The sequence below is a fragment of the Urocampus carinirostris genome, chromosome 7 (assembly GCF_059441175.1).
Source record: "Urocampus carinirostris isolate Australia breed hairy pipefish chromosome 7, RoL_Ucar_1.0, whole genome shotgun sequence".
Classification (NCBI taxonomy): domain Eukaryota; kingdom Metazoa; phylum Chordata; class Actinopteri; order Syngnathiformes; family Syngnathidae; genus Urocampus; species Urocampus carinirostris.
The window spans coordinates 12,757,215-12,776,583 of NC_142355.1; the positions used below are offsets into that span (position 1 = coordinate 12,757,215).

General features: G+C 40.1%; 1 protein-coding gene across 3 annotated transcripts in view; it reads right to left on the reverse strand.

The window, feature by feature from the left end:
• Positions 1 to 19,369, reverse strand: part of kiaa1549la (KIAA1549-like a) — a 195,446-nt gene that overhangs the window by 26,885 nt on the left and 149,192 nt on the right. For all 3 annotated transcript variants that reach the window (XM_088339768.1, XM_088339767.1, XM_088339766.1), the window contains 7 exons: positions 18,561 to 18,703; positions 12,530 to 12,654; positions 9,566 to 9,780; positions 7,987 to 8,116; positions 3,838 to 4,079; positions 1,580 to 1,745; positions 37 to 134 (listed from right to left, as the gene is read on the reverse strand). In XM_088339768.1, coding sequence (XP_088195894.1) covers positions 37 to 134; positions 1,580 to 1,745; positions 3,838 to 4,079; positions 7,987 to 8,116; positions 9,566 to 9,780; positions 12,530 to 12,654; positions 18,561 to 18,703 — 1,119 coding nt within the window. The remainder of the gene's footprint in view (positions 1 to 36; positions 135 to 1,579; positions 1,746 to 3,837; positions 4,080 to 7,986; positions 8,117 to 9,565; positions 9,781 to 12,529; positions 12,655 to 18,560; positions 18,704 to 19,369) is intronic.

Genomic DNA, 19,369 nt, shown 5'->3' on the forward strand with positions numbered 1-19,369 from the left:
CTTATCAGTGCCCCAAATTCCCATGGCAAGTCATACCGTCTCAGTGAAGGCCCAGGCGGCGGTCCTGGTCTTGAGGGGACCAACGGCGGAGGAGACCCGATGCCCATGTCGGGGAGTTGAGTGAACCGAAAACCCTGCAAATGAAAAACAATCCTTATTTTTCTAACATTTGTTCTGAATTCTTCTTTCATACAATTATAATATGCAGTGAAACATGACCACACAAATATATTTCTCTTCTTTAATCGGATTTTGAAATTGAATAAACCCATGGCATGAATTGACTTTTGCATGTCCTCATGTCTACGGTTCGGTTTACTGACAGTATTGCTTTCATGTCAACTTATATATAAAGTAGGGGTCTTCAATGTGATGCCCCTTGAAGACAACTTAGTTGCCCATGGACCTGTTTCGAAGTATGCTCACCAGTGCTGTGTCATTGTCTCATCTCATCTCATCTCATTAGCTGCACCGCTTATCCTCAGTAGGGTCGCGGGGGTGCTGGAGCCCATCCCAGCAATCATCGGGCAGTGGTCAGGGGACACCATGAACTGGTTGCCAGCCAATCGCAGGGCACACAGGGACAGACAACTCGCTCGCTCATTCACACCTAGGGACAATTTGGACCGGCCAATCCACCTGAAATGCATGTCTTTGGAATGTGGGAGGAAACCCACGCAAGCAAGGGGAGAACATACAAACTCCGCACAGGAAGTCTGATAGAGGGATTTGAACCCACACAGGAGGTTCCCAAGACCTTAGAACTGTGCCGCACACGCGCTAACCACTGCCCCGCCGTGCTGCCCGTGCTGTGTCATTGTAATTTTTTTTATTACCATGATTTTTTTTTTTGTGGTTGACTGAGTCTATTTAACCCTACTTTCAATAGTTAACCTGGTAATATTATGACATAATGATAAGTTACTATTTCATAAATGCATATCAAACTAAGTGCTCTTTGCACTAATTTGTAACAAAAACTAGTTATCAGCTTGAAAAAGGTTGGAGACCCCCGATTTAAAGGGATATTTAGCACCCCATAGTGGTAAAAAACCCTGTTCATTCAAAAACTTGAAAGATTGATTTGACATAACATAAGGCTCACCATGAGAGATATTACCGTACATGATTGCCGCCATTTAGCTGCTAAGTGTCCATTTGACTTCAAGAACCTTGTCTTAATCCATCCATCCATCCATTATCTGCACTGCTTATCCTCAGCAGGGTCTCGGGGGTGCTGGAGCCCATCCCAGCCATCTTCGGGCAGTGGGCAGGGGACACCCTGAACTGGTTGCCAGCCAGTCACAGGGACAGACAATTCACTCGCTCATTCACACCTAGGGATAATTCGGACTGGCCAATTAACCAGACATGCACGTTTTTGGTATGTGGTAGGACACCGGAGTGCCCGGAGGAAACCCACGCAAGAACGGGGAGAACATGCAAACTCCGCACAGTTAGGTTGGTAGCTGGATTCGAACCCATGACCTCAGAACTGTGCCACACACGCGCTAACCACCGCGCCGCCGTGCTGCCCCCCTGTCTTAATATTTTTCAGATTTTTTTTTTGTGTCCTCACCGGTTTTGGTAGGCTACACTGATGCAAATCCTCATAGCCCAGGCTTCTCTGCCGGTTTCCACAGGGGTGGTTCATGGTACCAGGGGCGCTGGTCACACCATCACTGTAGTGGCTGGTGTGAGACGGGTTATAGGCACTGTGGACATGATGGTGGTGGTGGTGCCGCCTACTCGGAAAAGAGAAAAGTACACCATCAGTAATAGTCTTTCCAATTTCCTGCAACAAGGCAGTACTGTATGTTAAGATACGATTTTAAATACAGGGTATCCCAAAAAACGTTTACACATTTTCACAACTGATAGCTCAATTTTTTTTTTTTCTTTATAGACTGAACCCATTGAGCCGAATGATAGCAGCCAAACTTGACTTAAAAAAAAAAGGATATTTACTCAAAAATTCTACTGGAAGCACGAAAACACAGTAGAAGTGCAAAGACAATTAAAGAGGGAGTTTAACAAAGACCACCAACATGAGTTATCAACACTCGAATTAGAGATAAGTTAGAAGCTGATGAAACGGTTCTGGACATCCATAAGAACTTAGCAGTCCAGAAGACAATGTACATTGAGGAACCTTAGAAAAAAAGAAAGAACTTTGCGGGAAGCTAGTTGAAAGGTACTAATTTCAAAATCTTCCGTCCATTGCATCATGTCAATGGAGCAATTGCATTTCAAGATTAGTCCATGCTCTTTGATGACAATGATCCAGACAGAAAAGTACAGTATTGCGAGTACTACTCGGAACAAAGTAGCCAAGATGCAAACTTTCCCACAAAAATATTGTGTGGAGTGATGAAGTCGCATTAAAATTAAATGGTCTGATTAACAGACACATTTGCACCAACTGGGGACGAGAGTTATGGCCGACCACCATGTTAATTTACCAGGTAAGAATTGCGTTTTTTTCAAACTTCAAGTAACATTTTAGAATAAATGTCCTTTAAAGTCAAATAGGGCCACCATCACTGGGTTCAATGGGTGCAGACTAGGGCTGCAACAACAAATCAATAAAATCGATTGAAATCGCTGATTAAAAACGTTGACGTAGCACGCGAGTCGGTGAGCATAACAAAGCGAGGTGGAGTGCGAACTAAGGCGCGATTTTAAAAGGCTACGGTCAATTCAACTTATTAAACATGACGGACTCTGGCAAAGTCCGAGTGATTGTGTGAGGAAACGTAAAATTAGTCCCTGGTCGCTTGGTTGATGGGCTAGCGTTTGCTTGATAGCTTAATAGTGACTGTGCGTGTGTGAGTGTGTGTGAGTGTGTGTGTGTGTGTGTGTGTGAGCGAGATACTTTTTGTATTAGCTAAGTGAAAGAATGAAGTTTATTTGGGCACAGCAGAAAAGAACAGCACCAACTGTCATGGCGCCCAAATTGGTCCCCGCCGTGTGGCGCCAGGTTCTGTCACAGTTGCCACGGCGCCCAATTGGCCCCGCCCACTGACACCAGCTGAAACGCTGTGACAGATTGCTTCCGGACTACTTAAACTCGGTCTTGCGAGTTGCCTGGTCTCAGAGCGTCTGTGAAACTCCTGCTAGACTTTGTGTGATATGCCAAGTGTTGTGAATTTGCCTGTGTTTTGATCCTGTTTTATTTTCGGCCCGATCAGTTTGATTTTTGACCACTCTTTAGTTTGATTTCAATCTACGATCCCCGGATCGAGTGTGCGCACATTTCTCTTCTCCCCAATAAATTGCGAGTAACGTTACGCGATTGGGTTCTCATTCCTGTTTCCTGTCCTGGTGCGTGACACCAACCACTTATTGACCAAAGGGAACAACAAATGATTTGCTTCAATCAGCGGAACAAGTTTTACCTTTCTTGCAAAGTTTGAGAAATTATTGGGTCCTTGTAAATCGGGCCTTAACAATACTAAAACTATATGTTCTTATCCCATTAGAAAGCAACAATGACAAGGGCAATCATCACTTGCTGAGGTTTTTGAGTTTTTCCTTTCCTATATGTTGGTGTAAGATCAGGGGATGGTGTAATTGTAACCTGTGCAGTCTTTTGAGACATTTTGTGATTAAGGGCGTCACAAATATACCACTCATCAAACCTAGTACTAATTCAGTAGATTTTCCTCCCTCTTCCTAATAGCCTATGTGCTTCACTGTACTTATATTTGTGCATATTTTCAAACTCTGAAAGTTCAAATCCAGCCTGGAGGGATTGCAAGTGTTGCAGAGTAAAGTATTGAGAAACTAATAATCATTCTACTTCATTTACATGACTATGGAAGAACAAGCATTTACTTAGTAGGAGGGGAAGGTGGGTCATGGTCCGGAGGCGCCAGGCTAAAGGCGTTGCCAAGCAACATCTGCATCTGCGTTCGGACGTCATCGATGGACGTCTGAGAACTGAGTGTGGAGGAGTCCGAGCCGCGGTGAGCCTTCACCCCCAGGCTGCCGTTTCCTGTTGCGGTTGATCCACCTCCGTAGCCCAGAGAACTTATCAGATGGTCAACATTGGTTTCCTCGAATGGCTCTGGCTCACCCTGAAAAGAGCAAAAAGGGCGGAGGGATTAGTGTTCACCACGTTGATGACACAGTTGATACATGTTTTGCAGAAATGATATCAGCCTCTGTGATGCTCCAGACATTTCAATTACAAGATTTCAATTATGTTTTCTAAGTTAAAAACATGGAATCAAACTACAGGAATGGTCCAATTAACAAGGCTTTTACTCTAGTCATGGATTGTGTCCTAAATCTTTCATCAACGTGTTATGACACATAAGGTTTTATAGTTCTTGTTGGTGAAGTGCTGTACAAACACACTTAACGGAGTGTTTCTCATTCCAAATCAGTTGGTTTTGCCCATTCTTGGGAGTAACGAATTACAAAGGAACGTGCTCCTGGGACACAATTACTTTTCTCGGTAACGAGTACTGTAAGGCATTATTGACACAAATGTGTAACTCGATGATTACAGTTGAAGTGAATCGTATTTAGTGTCATTGACAACAATGTAGAGAACATCGTCTGCAACTGTATTAGACCCGGCACACCAGGATAAACACCTCTTCTATGCGGCAGCGTGTTGGGGAGGCAGCGTCAAGAAGAAGGATGCCTCTCGTCTCAATAAACTGGCTAGGAAAGCGAGCTCTGTTGTGGGCAAAGAGCTGGACAGCCTAACAACAGTAGCTGAGAGACGGGCACTAAAAAAGCTGAGGTCATTCATGGACAATCCATCGCATCCACTACACAGCATTATCTCCAGACAGAAGAGCAGTTTCAGCGACAGACTGCTGTCACTGTCTTGTACTACGGACAGACTGAAGAGATCTTTTCTTCCTCATGCCATGAGGCTCTTTAACTCTACCTGGCAGAGTAAAAGCCCACATTAAACCACACCACCTACATTGCATATTACCGAGTTTCATTGCAATATGTATTCTGTGTTGCACTATTTAGTTACTCTATATAACACGCTACAGTGGGCATTTGCACGTCACACTGGGTATCTATCTATCTATCTATCTATCTATCTATCTATCTATCTATCTATCTATCTATCTATCTATCTATCTATCTATCTATCTATCTATCTATCTATCTATCTATCTATCTAATCAACATGTAAAAAATGAAAGTCAGTATTTATAGTCAAAAAAAAGTAGTGCTATGAGATAAGCCTGAACTGTATGATACAACAATCAAAAAATAATGCGTCGTGACAATAGGGCAATGAAATTACCATTGAACAATAAAAAACAAAACCAGAAACAAAGGCCGAAACTGGAAATAAAAATGCAAGAAGCAAAGCTGCAAGGAAACCAGAAACAAACACAGACAAACCCAGCATGGTGGTCAAAATGAAAATTATGTTTAAAATGTCCTTACAAAGGGGTAGGGATGAATAGGGGATCGGTGTGTGGATATTAGACACACCTGTGCCCAGTTCCAAACACGCTCAGCGCCCTCGGATGGAAGGCGGCACACCAGACCCTAACAGTTTGATTCCACCATCGTTTTTATCACCCAAAATTCAATGAACATGCGAAGGACGACAAAAAATACTAACGTCCTTCAACAAATGTGATCAAATTGAATGAAAAATAAACAAAAATTGAGCTAGCTGTATTGTATTTTGAGTTTTTCAATGCATACAATCAAATGTCGTGCTTTAAAGGGGTTCATCATTTTTTTACTTCGCAATAATTCTGGACTTTTCAAAAACAATTTGAATTAATGGTTTTTCCATACAAACAAAAATGAATATAGCATAGACTTAAAATGTCTGCATGTCATGATTACTGATTGAGAGCACCTGCGACTGTTTAATGGACGCCAACAGCCTAGACAGCTGATTGGCTGATGCTCTCTTTTTAAACCCCCGACTTCCAAGAGGAAACCGTCAGATCGTTATGCGAACTATTGCCACCAGCTCAGTAAGCCTTTTCGTCCGACTCTGTTCCTGCCCTGCTTTTCTCTGCCTGATCTTCGTTGCCAACCTGTTTCCGGACCTGACTTCGCCCCGTTCTGCCTACCTGTTACCTGACCTGTTTTGCCCCGTTACCTGCCTGCCTCCTGTTACCGACCTCGTTTCCGAACTTGACACCGCCTTTGCTCTCCAGTCCCGTCCAACGACATGTAATTCCCGCCTGTCTCCCATCACCCTCGCTAGACACGGAAGTGCCACTTCCGCATCTCCTGCTCCCCTTGGTCCGTCGATCCTCAGATCGTGGAAGCAAGCCCTTCTGTCCCTCTTATCAATAAAACCGAGTAAATGAACGCTACTGGGTCGTAGCTCCGTTCCTGGGTCGTGACACTGCATGTTTGTTTATTTATAAATACATACTGTTGCTGTTATTCTAAATGACGTACCTACTTTTTTGTCAGTTTTTATTGCCTGAATAAAATATTTCTAAAAAGGCTAAAAAGTGTAGATTTGACCGCGTTATTATCTTGCCCATTCATGTATTGCCAAGGTATTGGATTCTACCGATACAAAAAATAAAATCAATAGTTTTTTTTTTCTTCTTGGCTCTTACTCCAATCTGACCTTGTTTTTGAACCTCTGATCTAGAGCAAAGTAGCAGTGCTTTATTTTGTTTACCCAAGCAGTCTGCTCATCATATCACATATTGTCTGTGTGTGAGTCACCCGGTGGCATTTTGGATTGAAGGTCACATACGAGTCGCTATAAATGCAGTTTGCCACATCATCAATTATTTAAAAATAGCGAGGTGTTTAGATGAGTCACAGACAGAGTTCCCTCTAAGCTGCAATTGCGCACTGCTCGCACATTCTCTGCGCACAAGAAAATCTAGCCGGCGCACAAAAATGAGGGCTCAAAATTACTAATTAAGAAGCGACTTAAGTCAAAGGTACAGTGCATGAAGGTAAAAATACACGGGTTCCCCTGACGTTGTGTCCTAAATGCGGTATTTTGAAGTCGAGTCGAAGGAGAACGAAGTTGAGTAAAGTTAGTAGAGTTGGTCGAGAACCGGCTTCTTCCGCTCGGCTCACTAAAAGGAACCGGCTCTTTCGGGTCCTAAACGGCTTGTCAGGTTGTTTTTGCTTCTTTAATCCCAACATGACCAAATATTATGTAAAACTATGCACAAAATGACTTAAAGGAAGGGGGAATAGAACAAAAAAGCAAAAAAATACCAAAATGAAAAAGTAGTGAAAAGCTAAAAAAAAAAGAAACAAAAGGAAGAGAAAAAAAGAAGGAAACATTTAGAAAAAAGCCAGAAATAAAGATAAATAAGAAATGTAGGAATAAAGTAAACAGAGAACAAAAAGAAAAAAGTAACAGCTCGGAAAAAAATAAACACAGTGAGATTTTTAAAGGAATTTAAAAAAAAAAGTAGAAAAAAAAACGGAAAAAAGAAGAAAAAGTTTGTGTTGCATTCAAATAATTTCCAATCTTGTTGCCAACATTGTACTTCCGCTAAAAAATGTGATTAAGTACAGTTCTGTATCTTGCAACCGACTAAATAAGCCCCCCAAAATGTTAATATTATGCGACAAAATATATCAGGAAATAAAAAGAAATGGATATCTTGTGAAAGAATTGTAAGAACAAACAACGTTTGTAGGGCGTACAACCTTTGCAATAGTACGTGAGTCAATTCATTCAAAAGAGAAAATTCATTTTGCATTGCCGGAAACTCAGCAAAATGTAACTTGATGTCAAGTTTTGGACATGTTTGATAATGAATTATCTTGCCACACTTGGGATTACGGTTGCTCACTGTTGTTTCAAGCGTTGCTCACCGACTTTGTGTGAACGCTAAGACCCGTGGAAAATTAGAGGGAACATTGGTCACAGATACATGTATATTTTAAAAATGAGGCCATGGAACAAGCATCGAAGGGGTCCGTTTTTAAAATGTTTATCAAGAGTCTTGACCTGGCTTTGTAAAGTGATTCATGCTCTCTGCTCATACTCACATCAACATAGCCGTTGTTGCGGATGCCTCTTCTGGCTCGCTCTCGGAGAACAAGAAGGTCCATTTCTGTCTCCACGGGGCTGCTCAGGGACTGCCGGCTCCAATAGGTGGGCTCCCTTGGGTGGGAGTACCTGACATAGGTGTGGAAGTGAGCATAAAAAATTGATGTGTTAGGCAATGAAACATCATTAAAATAGAATGAAGGAAAACTACTCAGTGTTGGGACTGAAGGATGTTTTATTTTATTTATTTGACTATAAGGGATTTAATATAATACAAATTTGTTGAATGCAGTGGGGATTTTTCAAAGGAGGCTGAAGGTCGTGCCGTTCCAAGTGTAGAGTGTTTTGGCTGGGGAATTTTTGTTAGCGGGGCACTGACGAGGGAATTAGGCCTTGTTTTGATAAACGCTTGGCATTGCTTTGAGCTGATAAGCTTTCTTGTTGTGAGTCCATCAGACATGGCGGCGTCTTCCGGCGAGGAGGAGGTGACGTTGGCACCTGGCCCGCCCCAGGGGAGGAGTCAGCACGCCCACGGGAGGAGTCAGCACGCCCCATTGGAAGGGCCGATGCCCCGACGTGTCAAAAGGACGGAACACGGAAGACGGAGAGAGACAGCAGAGACAGACGGGGGATCACATCGGAGAACAGGAGATAGGAGGCTTGACAAGACTAATTAGACTAATTCGACAATAATTTGGCAAAATTTGATGGAATTCACTTAATAGATAATTTAACGTCATTGAAGATAGCTAATATTGTTGCGGTACACTAATTATACCCTCAATCAAGAATGTGTTTTTTCTGCGTTATGTGGCACTGTTACATAGAACAAGCAACACCTAATTTACTTCAAGAGGGGAAAGAACAAAGAAAGATACTGAAATAATTGTTTGTGGTTTTTTTTAGTCTACATACTATGTCTTGCCGGGAGTAAATAGGTGCTTCGTCATATTTGTAAGATTTGTTATCGCAAAATAAGGAGAGAAGTTGGTCGAGGTTGAGGTATGTCAGTGCAAAATAAAAAACACCCCAAACATTTTACCCAGAAGCTCTAGCGAAGAATGTCGAGCAATTTGATTGGGTAAGAATGGGCAGGGCTATGCACATCGTGTGCGTCCTTTTTTCTTTGCCTAGAGACGTCTGCACTAAAAGTAATTACGTTGGTATCCTCGAACATTTTTACTAAATGACTTTGCTTGCACCTTGTTTTGTAACCATTATTTAGGACAAAAATGACAAAATGAGCTTCAACACTCTTAAGTTACTGTGGGAGGGAGACATATTTTGAGTGGTATATTTATATTGATATGGGACACAAGCTCTCGGATAATTATTTTTTTCATAGATTTTATCAAATCATCTAACATCACACAGTAAAATATTTTTTTTTTCTGGGTTTGCTGGTTTTGTTATATTTTGTCTTAAATATATATGATGTAGCTCTCTCAAAATACTTTTGCTTTTATGGCTCAAGCCCTGGTCTAAACAAACCTATTAGATCAGATGAGATGTGGCAAAGGCTACTTTGAAATATATTTATGAGGCCATTTCCAATTTCTCGTTATTCAATTTACTTACCTCTTATGACATCCGGCAAAGGAGGCCCTTTTTTCCTCCGCCGTCTTCGGTTCCTTGATGCCGTTGTCATGCCGACTATGCCGGCTGTGACCGTAACCGTGGCTGCCTCCCTCGGAAAGAGAGAACTCCCCGTAACCCTTCCTCCGGCCTTTCTGCCGCAGTTTATTCCTGTAGTGCTCAATGTCCGACTTCTGCTTCAAGCCTCCGTGATTGGCCTGTAGAGCGTACTCAATGTTTGACTCGCAATAAACGACATTCTACCTCATTCACTGCCATTGATGGCTATGGATGTTGAAGATTCATTTTTACTGGATTCTCAAAGATTGAGTTTAAAGGTTGAAAGCTATGATTAACTTTTTCAATATACGACATTTCTCTAAAATGGGAAGTACAGATGCCAGCCAATTTTTCGTTTTTGACTCATTTTTAAAGACCTTCAGAAAATATTGCTCTGGAGCTACGTAGGCAGAGGGCATATCAAACGAACGCTTCAACGTATCATCTTTGATCAGGAAAAAAGTGGGTTTCTAACTTTTACAGTTGTTCACTAAACAACAGTTGAACATTTACAGCAGAACTTTCACGTTGGAGATTTTATTTTTTTGCGTTTATGGTACCACCAATGTCTAAACAAAGATTTCCATAAACACAGGGTCACTTTCTTATATATTGCAAGAACACTGAACATTAAAGCTGCATGAACTCCTGTCATCCAATGGTGATTTATCGTACTGAAATAATTCCCAGAGGCTTGATACTTACTCATGAGGTTTATTTAAATACAACAAAAAAAGACATACATTTTTACGTTTTGGGACAATGCTTCTGAAAACAAATTTATACGTTATGGCACAAATGGAGTTAAGGGCTGAAACTTATGTTTAAAAAGAAAAACACATGATCCAAACTTGTGTGTAGATTTATTGTATTTTTCGTAGTTCACATGATGCGTTCTTGGTAAAGTCTGCTGTGACCTATACTTCAGGATCATTAATATTTTCTTTTTTTTTTCCCCTTTGGACAAAGTATTAGGATGCATTTTCAAATGCAGCCAGCCTCATCATTTGATGTGCCCAGCGAGATAATGCTGTGAGAAGCACAAGAGAAAAATGAGCTTCATTGCCATTTTAAATATGTCCACTGGGTGTCGCCAAAGCCTGGTGCTAGTCACAGAGCACCAGTTGTAGCTGTTTTTTGCTGACTAGCTTTGATCAATCAGAGAATATTGGCGAAACCCATCCCTGTGTCATTTTACTTTAACTAAGGTCGCGGATTCTCTGTTTCATGACAACAAATAAAAAATAAGAACAAATAGCTCTTAGGTGTCTTAGCAGAAGTTTAAAGATTTATAATAGATGTACAATCTAACAGCAAAGCTGCCATATGCAGGTAAATATTTTCAGGAAAAAAAAAGCAGAAAGACTTTAAAATCATGGCATTAATCATTTATATTTGTGTCTGCGTGCTATACTATATTGTCACTTTTCACTCTGTATGAGTTTGCTTGAGTTAAATAAACTGTATGAATTCAATTGTTATTTGTTTTTGTTTTGAATGAACAATTAATAAACACTTCAAGAGATTAAATCTAAGTGAAGAAAAATATATTGTGGGAAAAAAAAACTCTCAATAATTGTTTTATAATCAAATCTTAAATCAAGGAATTGCAATGAAATTGGGCGCCCCCCAAATAGACCACCGGCCCTCCAACAGAGGCACACTTTAATGGTATTAAGTCACTAGTCCGGGCCCCATGAAAACATTTTCTTCTACCAAGTGACCCCAAGCTAAAATGAGTTAGACACCATTTTTTAGCCATTGTGTGAGTGATTGGCCGGTCCAAATTGTCCCTAGGTGTGAATGGGCGAGCTGTCTGTCCCCGTGTGCCCTGCGATTGGCTGGCAACCAGTTCAGAATGTCCCCTGCCCACTGCCCGATGATTGCTGGGATGGGCTCCAGCACACCCGCGACCCTACTGAGGATAAGCGGTGCAGCTAATGAGATGAGATGAGATGAGGTTGTTGGGTGGAGAAAAAGGGAGCGGGGGAGGCTTGTATTTTCTTATTGAACATTGAATGTTTTTATACAGCACTTTGAGTTGCAATTCGATGTCTGAAAAGGGTTATACAAATACATTTTGATGGATTGATCTTTGACTATATCCTCATGATTGAAATACAGTGGCACCTCTTTAAACGAGCACCTCTAAACTTAAAAATGTATTTTTGGGAGTTTTTTTGCAGTCCCAGGGGCTACCACTAGAGAGTGCTCACCGCTAGACAACTACGTCCAGTTTGCGCATGCAAACTACTATGACTACAAAGGGAAAAAAAGTAAAAATGTTTCATGTGTACGTTTGTTTAAAGTTAGTGTAACTCTAATTGTAAGTATTACACGTAGGTTTAGCATGCATCGGTCACATAGGGTGTGTTGGCGCATCATGGGACAATTCCACACACACTAATGCCAGCTGCCGTTAATCATTAGAGTAGAAGGAATGATATGGCAGAGCTAAGGCACCATAGAGGAGTGTCGCATCATTTTTAAGCAGACTTGCTGAAAAACATGGCACCAGTTTACAAGCACTTACCCAAAATTCAAGCACTTTTCAAACCTTAAAAAACAACATTATAATTCAAGCACTTTCAAGGATTTTAAGCACCCATAGTAACCCTGCAGTGATCCGGAATATGTGTTTTATAGCTTTTTATTGGGTGCTTTTGGTAGGAAGGGAGTGGAACAATTACTTTTAATTATTTTATATCGGGAAAATCTACTCGTTAAACAAACAATTCGAACTACGAGCATGACCCTAGAACAGATTAAGCTTGTAAGAAGAGATACCACTATATATCAAACTCTGAGGGTATTCTCAGATATGAGATTTACATTCTCTGGACTCATTCAACCACTAGACTAAAATTCTTGCAAAATAGCTGTGCATGAGAGCGTGTATAGACCCACCTCGCCATTCGGGATTACAGAGTCTTGGCTGTGGGAGGAAGATGAGGGGTAGGAGTAAGTTGGCTGAGCTGTCAGCGGTTTGATGGTGATGAGCCGGAGAGAGCCCGTATGATCATCATATGGGTCTGCGGAAGATGAAGGAAGAAGGTTAGCAGTCGCTTTAGGCAACTCTCATGTTACAGTCAGGGAGACAGGAAATGTTGCTATATTTGCTACACTATTTACCCAAGTTCACTGTTAATTAGAGCATAGCAAGAAAACAACTGCTTCACGTGCACATATGTACAGCTAAGCCCATGTCACGGCCATATTAAGAGTTAATTTGTACTCAAGACAGGCAGCACGGCAGTGCAGTGGTTGACATGTGTGCAGCACAGTTTTGAAGTCATGAGATCGAACCTTCCTGTGATGAGTTTGCATGTTCTCCTTGTGCTTGCGTGGGTAGCAAGTAAAGAAACTTACTGTAAATTCCGGACTGTGGTGCAGCCAATTTATGTTATTTTTCTAACGGCCGCCAGCAGGGCTCGAGTACAAAAGGTAAGATTTAGACCGCTCAAATATATGCACCGAGGAAGACTGCAACCTCTTAGCTTGTGCACAAATTAAATTAGCGTAAACTTACCCTCATCATGCAAATTGAAAAAAGAAAGGCACATGACGCAGCTTTCAAGCTAAAAGCAATCGAGCAATCCGATAAAGAAGGAAACAGAGCTATTGCACGTAAACTTTACTTTGCGAGCGTGTTGCTAGCGTGTTTTGGATTATGTCTTGGAATAAGGGAGCGTGTGACTACGTCTATATGACAAAGTTTCTTTCCAATACTGAGGAAAACGACTTTGATGGCGTCAGTCATAAGGAGAAAGATGAGGACCGTTTACCGTGGTTTGAACAATTTTATTGACACTATTAACAGCAAATCAACAATTTGAGGTCTGAACAATTTTTCTCGACAATCTTACCGTGGTTTTTAAGAGTATGGCATATTATTTTTAACAGACCCGTTTGCTGGTTTGCGAGCGTGTTGCTAGTAGCGTGTTGCTACCTGTCACAGTCACGGTTTGGGATGAAAGTTATATTATTATTATTAAAGCTTTGAAAACTATCTCGGGGTACCGGCTTTCTTTGTAAATATGTGTAACCATGTATGATATGTATTTGCAACTGTATATTTTTGTAATGTATTTATTTTAGAGACTTATTCTGATATGTTTTCCACGGGCGAATCAAAAAGAAGGGGGCGAAAATAACGGGGGCTGACGGGAAGTGGAGTAAAAGTGAGACGTGTTTGTGGACGCAGTGGACAATAGTGGATATATATTTTTCCCACCCTTACCTTTGGAAATATAGACTTTTTTTTCCTTAGATTACTTTCAACGGGACCTGGACTCTGCAGGTCTGCATCAAACCTTAAGTACCGGTATCATTTTCCTTTCACTAATTTTGGACTGTGTACATTATATTCAGTTACAATCGCGGGACATAAAGTCGGGTTTGGGTTACTTTTGTGATTGTGTCACATGTTTTAATGTGGGCGCGTGCAGCTTATATGCAGGTGCGGCTTGTGTTAGTATAAAATCAGTTTTCCTCTTAAATGTGGTGGGTGCGGCTTATAATCAGGTGTGCTCTATAGTCCGGAATTTACGGAACTATATTTTTTCAAAAACACAAGAATACTTTTGGGATTAAAGGTTCATTGCACAGATTTGTTTTTACATAATGATTCATTAAAAAAACAGGAAGTAGTTAAATGTACCGGCTTTTGATTCCACCATCGTTCTCATCACCCAAAATTCAATGAGCATGCGAAGGAGGACGAAAAATATGAGCGCCCTTGAACAAATTTTATCAAATTTAATGAAAAAGAAACAAAAATTGAGCTCGCTGTATTGCATTTTGAGTTTTTCAATGCATGTAATCAAACGCCGTGCTTTAAAACATTTTTTTAAACATTCTGCAAGATCCTGCTATCCCTGCTTTTGGTTAAAAAAAACATAGTAAAAGGGCCAAGAGGGGGAAAAAATATTGTTTTTATTTTTTTGTACCCACGGATACAGTCTTGAGTCCGATACTTTGTCAAGAGGAAAAAGGATGATGTATGCCTATCTAATTTTTTGGCTTCTAAAAATGTTTTTTTTGCCTAGTTTGCACATTCCATACAGGCAAAAAAAGACAACAACATTTAGATGTTTTTTTAAGAATAGCAGCAACAATATGCAATCCGTTATATTTCTTTTGTGTCTATAAATAAACCATTTACTCAATCAATGGTTTTTAAAAAATCAGAATTAAAATAAAGTAATAAAAAATTTAAAATGTAATGCAGTCAGCTTCAATTTTTTTTTTAAATAAATTTGATAAATTTCTTACGAAATAAGATAAATACACGATACAAATAGCAAGTGAAGAAACTTACTATATTTTTTATACAACTAAAAAACACAAGAATACTTTTGGGATTAAAGGTTCATTGCACAGATTTGGTTTTATATAATGAACAGATTTATTTAAAAAATTAATACGAAACAGGAAGTAGTTAAAAGTACCGGCTTGTATACCAACTAATCAAAGGTTTCCTTCTTTTTAGAGTAGAGAGACAATTTACAGTAAGAAGCAAAATGTGTGCGCCCCCTAGATGAATAAAAAACATGGCTCTAACATGGCATAGCGGCTGGGTGGTTAGCGCGCAGCCCCACGGTGCGGAGGTTCAGGGATTAAGTCCAGTTACCCCAGCCTCCCCGAGTTGAGTTTGCATGTTCTTCCCGTGCCTGCGTGGGATTCCTCCGGGCACTCCGGTTTCCTCCGACATTCCCAAAAACATGCATGTCAGGTTAATTGGCCGGTCCAAATTTTTCCTGTGTGAATGAGCGAGTGCATGGTTGTCTGTCTCTGTTTGCCCTGTGATTGGCTGTCAACCAGTCCAGGGTGTCCCCTGCCCACTGCCCAAAGATGACCGGGATGGGCTCCTACCCTTGACCTCACTTACAATAATTGGTGCAAATAATGGATGGAAGGCTCTAAACTCTCATACTACAGTCACAATTTTGAATAAAAATTCCAAATATAATATAACATACTGGGAATTGCTCTGGGTTGACTTTTACTGTTAAATCCTAGTTTTATTTTCAAAATTATTTTCGAGTCACAAGCTTGAACTGTAATTAAGCATGTTGTTGCAGACAGCAGCAGAAGGACACCGTTTTGTTATACTTGAATGTCTATGACTCATTGCCTGATATCATTGGGCAGACGGCTTCACTCTAGGTCTAAAACCATCTGCCATCGAGTCAACCTCAAACCCACACAACCACAACACATCCTGCCTGCTGCGCTTTTTTACACCTTACTTTTTAAACCGTACCAAAAATGATTGCTAAAAGCACAAGAAAGAATACAAACCCCGGAAACTCAAAGTGACCACATCGCAACATTTTTTATTTTAGCCCAGACGTTCAAGAGGTTTTTGGTTTTTGGGTACCTGTAGCAGCAAGATTTCAGACAATCAAGTCAGCTCACTTTCTGTGAAACAGTATCCAAGCATAAATGCAACATTTTCAACCTACAAGTATTTTATAATATACATGTTTATTTGATAGTTCATGTTTCTTTGCTTATTATTTCAAGTTCAATAAATCAAAGAATGATGTTTTTACCACTAGGAGAAGCTAAATAATACACTGTCCCTTTAATTGTTTCATTTGAACGACTCGAAGCTTGAGAATTTTCAAGCACTAATGAGTTAATTGTAGTATTTAAGCGACTGGTAATAAAACAAGGGTAGTCAAGTCAAGTCATGTTTATTTGTATAGCCCTTAATCACAAAGAGTCTCAAAGGGCTGCACAGATCAAAGACTATTGCAAACTACAGACTATTATGACACCATCCCATCATCTAAAACCTACACGAGGGCAAATAATACATATTATCAACATAAATAGAGTTTTTTTTATAGAATCTTTTGCTGTCAACCATCCAAAAAGATTTAAAAATTAGTTACAGTTGTCTAAACATACTGCATATGATGTATTTTCTAAATCAAAGTTTTTTTAAAAAATACATGTGAATCCCTTGAGCTTTCTTCTAAATTGATTAAAACATGTAATTGTCCAGACTGACTGATATGAGATCTCATTCTTTCCAAGCCTAATATTAAATTATAAGATATAAAATTCAGTGATTTAGCAATGATATTCCCTCTTCTTTTTTAAAGAAAGTGTTAATGATTTTATAGAAATTGTTACTAAAACAAACCATACATTGATCATAGCCTTTATTAACAGCGAACCAATTAAACACACTACTACATTAGGAAGTAGCAATAAATTGCATAGCAACATTGAAGCACCAACTTTGGCGGACAATCAAATCTTATTTATACATTCATTCATTATCTGCACCACTTATCTTCATTAGGGCCGCGGGGGTACTGGAGCCCATCCTAGCTTTCTTCAGGCAGTGGGCAGGGGACACCCTGAACTGGTTGCCAGCCAGTTGCAGGGCAATGTTATCATATTGTCTTTATCAAAAGAATGTTCTATTTTTATTGTTACTTCATTTTTAACAAAGATGACCAACAAGCTACATTATGAAGCAGTATACTGAGTTACTGTATGCATAATGGTCTTGTAATCATGTTTACGCATTCCATATGTTTACAATGATCTAGACCAGGGTTCGGGAACTTATGGCTCATGAGCCATATATGACTCTTTTCATGAGTACACATGGCTGGGAGAAAAGATTTTCCTCATAATCTCATACGCAGCGTTGCAATTTCGGTGAGTGCTAAGTCCGGTCTAGTGCATGCATATGCCAATGCAGCGCTAGAAAAAAAACAGTTCTGTCCGGTATACAAAGAATAAACTTCCCACTACAGTTTGCAGCCATCCAATCCACCAACAGACCCTGTTGTAAGTCGCGAGGAATCCTTTATATGGAAGCTCATTAAACAATTTAGGTTCACTGTTGATGAAAACCCACAGAAAAAAGCACACAGAGCAATTAGATTGGGTGAGCGATGCACAAATGCACTTCTCTCTGCCCAGCGCTGTCTGCACTGAAGGTAAATACGTCAGTATCCTCATATGCAGTATTTTGAGACATTTTTACAAAGAGCTGTGGACCATTGTGAAAAAAATGAAGTTCAAAAGAATCCTCAACGGTCTTAAGCAATTGCGGAAGGAAGATATGTTTAAAGTGGTATTATTGTGGATCTGGGACAAAAGCTCTGGCATTAGTCGATTCTAATATATTTGATGAAACCATATAAGGACACACATTAAATAAAATGTGCTGAAAAAATTGATTGTCTGCAGAACAGGTTTGGCTGTTTTGCTGAAGTTGGTCTTAAATTGTATCATGTGGCTTTCTCTCTCACGCAACCAAAACAAATCAAAACATTTTTATATTTTGACTCTTCATGAAATTTTACACAGTAGTACTTAAGGCCTCCGGAAGTGTTTTTAGCTGAATTTTGTGTCAAGACACTCCCCAAAAATGACAACAAAATCGATAAACATCTTCTTTCGTGTACGAGCAGCTGTAGAGCTTCGTGCGGTCCTACTGCTCTTTGGCACTACCTAATTGCTGCCTAGCGCTTTTTCAACAAACCGTGACCTCACCAACCTCTCTCAAGTAGATTTCCCAGCAACACTAAGGCAGTTTTGAGAGTTCGGCACTTTTCACCACCCAGGTTCAAAAACGCACATCCAGACATTGAGTCACTTTTTAGATTAAAGAAAAATGTAAGTCAAAACATTTTCTGGCATTGTGCGGAGGCGGGCCGTATATAGCCCGCAAGGCGTAGTTTTGGAATTTTCATAAAATAATATGCAGTAAGATGAGTCAATTCTTACTCGATACTTTATTTAGACACATCCTGTCGTGGAGAAGAACACTTGAGATACTAACCTCCTCACCATTGGTCCTTGTTTGAATTCATCACTTGTTATGTTCCTGATGTCGTCATCAGTTTTTCACGTTTTCACTTTTGTTCCATCTCCCGCATCGGTCCCCTTTCACCCTTCAGCTTACCATTGGTGCTTCTTTTGTGCAGATCCTCCTTGCCGCTCTTGAAGCTCCCGGCAGTGGCCGTCTTTCGGGCCGAAGAAGTCTTGCTGGCGTTCAGCTTCCCGGAGCTGTTACTCGACATTGAACCATCCTCGCTTGGCAACCTCCTGTAGTATCCATGGTAACAGAGAGGGTTGCAGAAGGGTGAGGACAAGTCGGTTTTGAATTTCAAAAGTACATCACACTAAAACACATTGAACAAATGCTGATCGTTAATCATTTAGAACATTTGAATAATTAGATTGAATCAAAATAATGCAATGTTATTCATAACCATTTGCTATTGATGCATCTCAAAAATCCTGAACAAAAATCCTGAAGCATGAACTGAAGAGTGCACAAAGGGCAAAAAACCCCACATTAACACATTTTAATGGGCAGGCTGATTCACAGTTAAAGCTTTTTAGTTATCTCTTTAGATGTTTGTTACAACATCATTTGGGAGGGAAATATACAGAATAAATTCAAAGATTTAGGGCTGAGAAAACCATAAAAATCTCAATTTTACAACTTTGTTAGGATCAATAATAGTGTTTTCTACACACAGAAAATGTGAAAAAGGGGAATTATATCGTTGTCCGACACAATTTTCAATTCCAGTTGCATGTTACAAATAATAATTCTGTCTTTCTGTTTAACTGAATACAATCAGTACAGGAAGTATATTGATATCAATAAGACATTGATATTGAACCTTACAGACATGAAAATGGGTTGGTGGTTTAAAAGGTAAGAAGGGTTTGGAGGAGATATCCTCCAGTACATTGTACAAC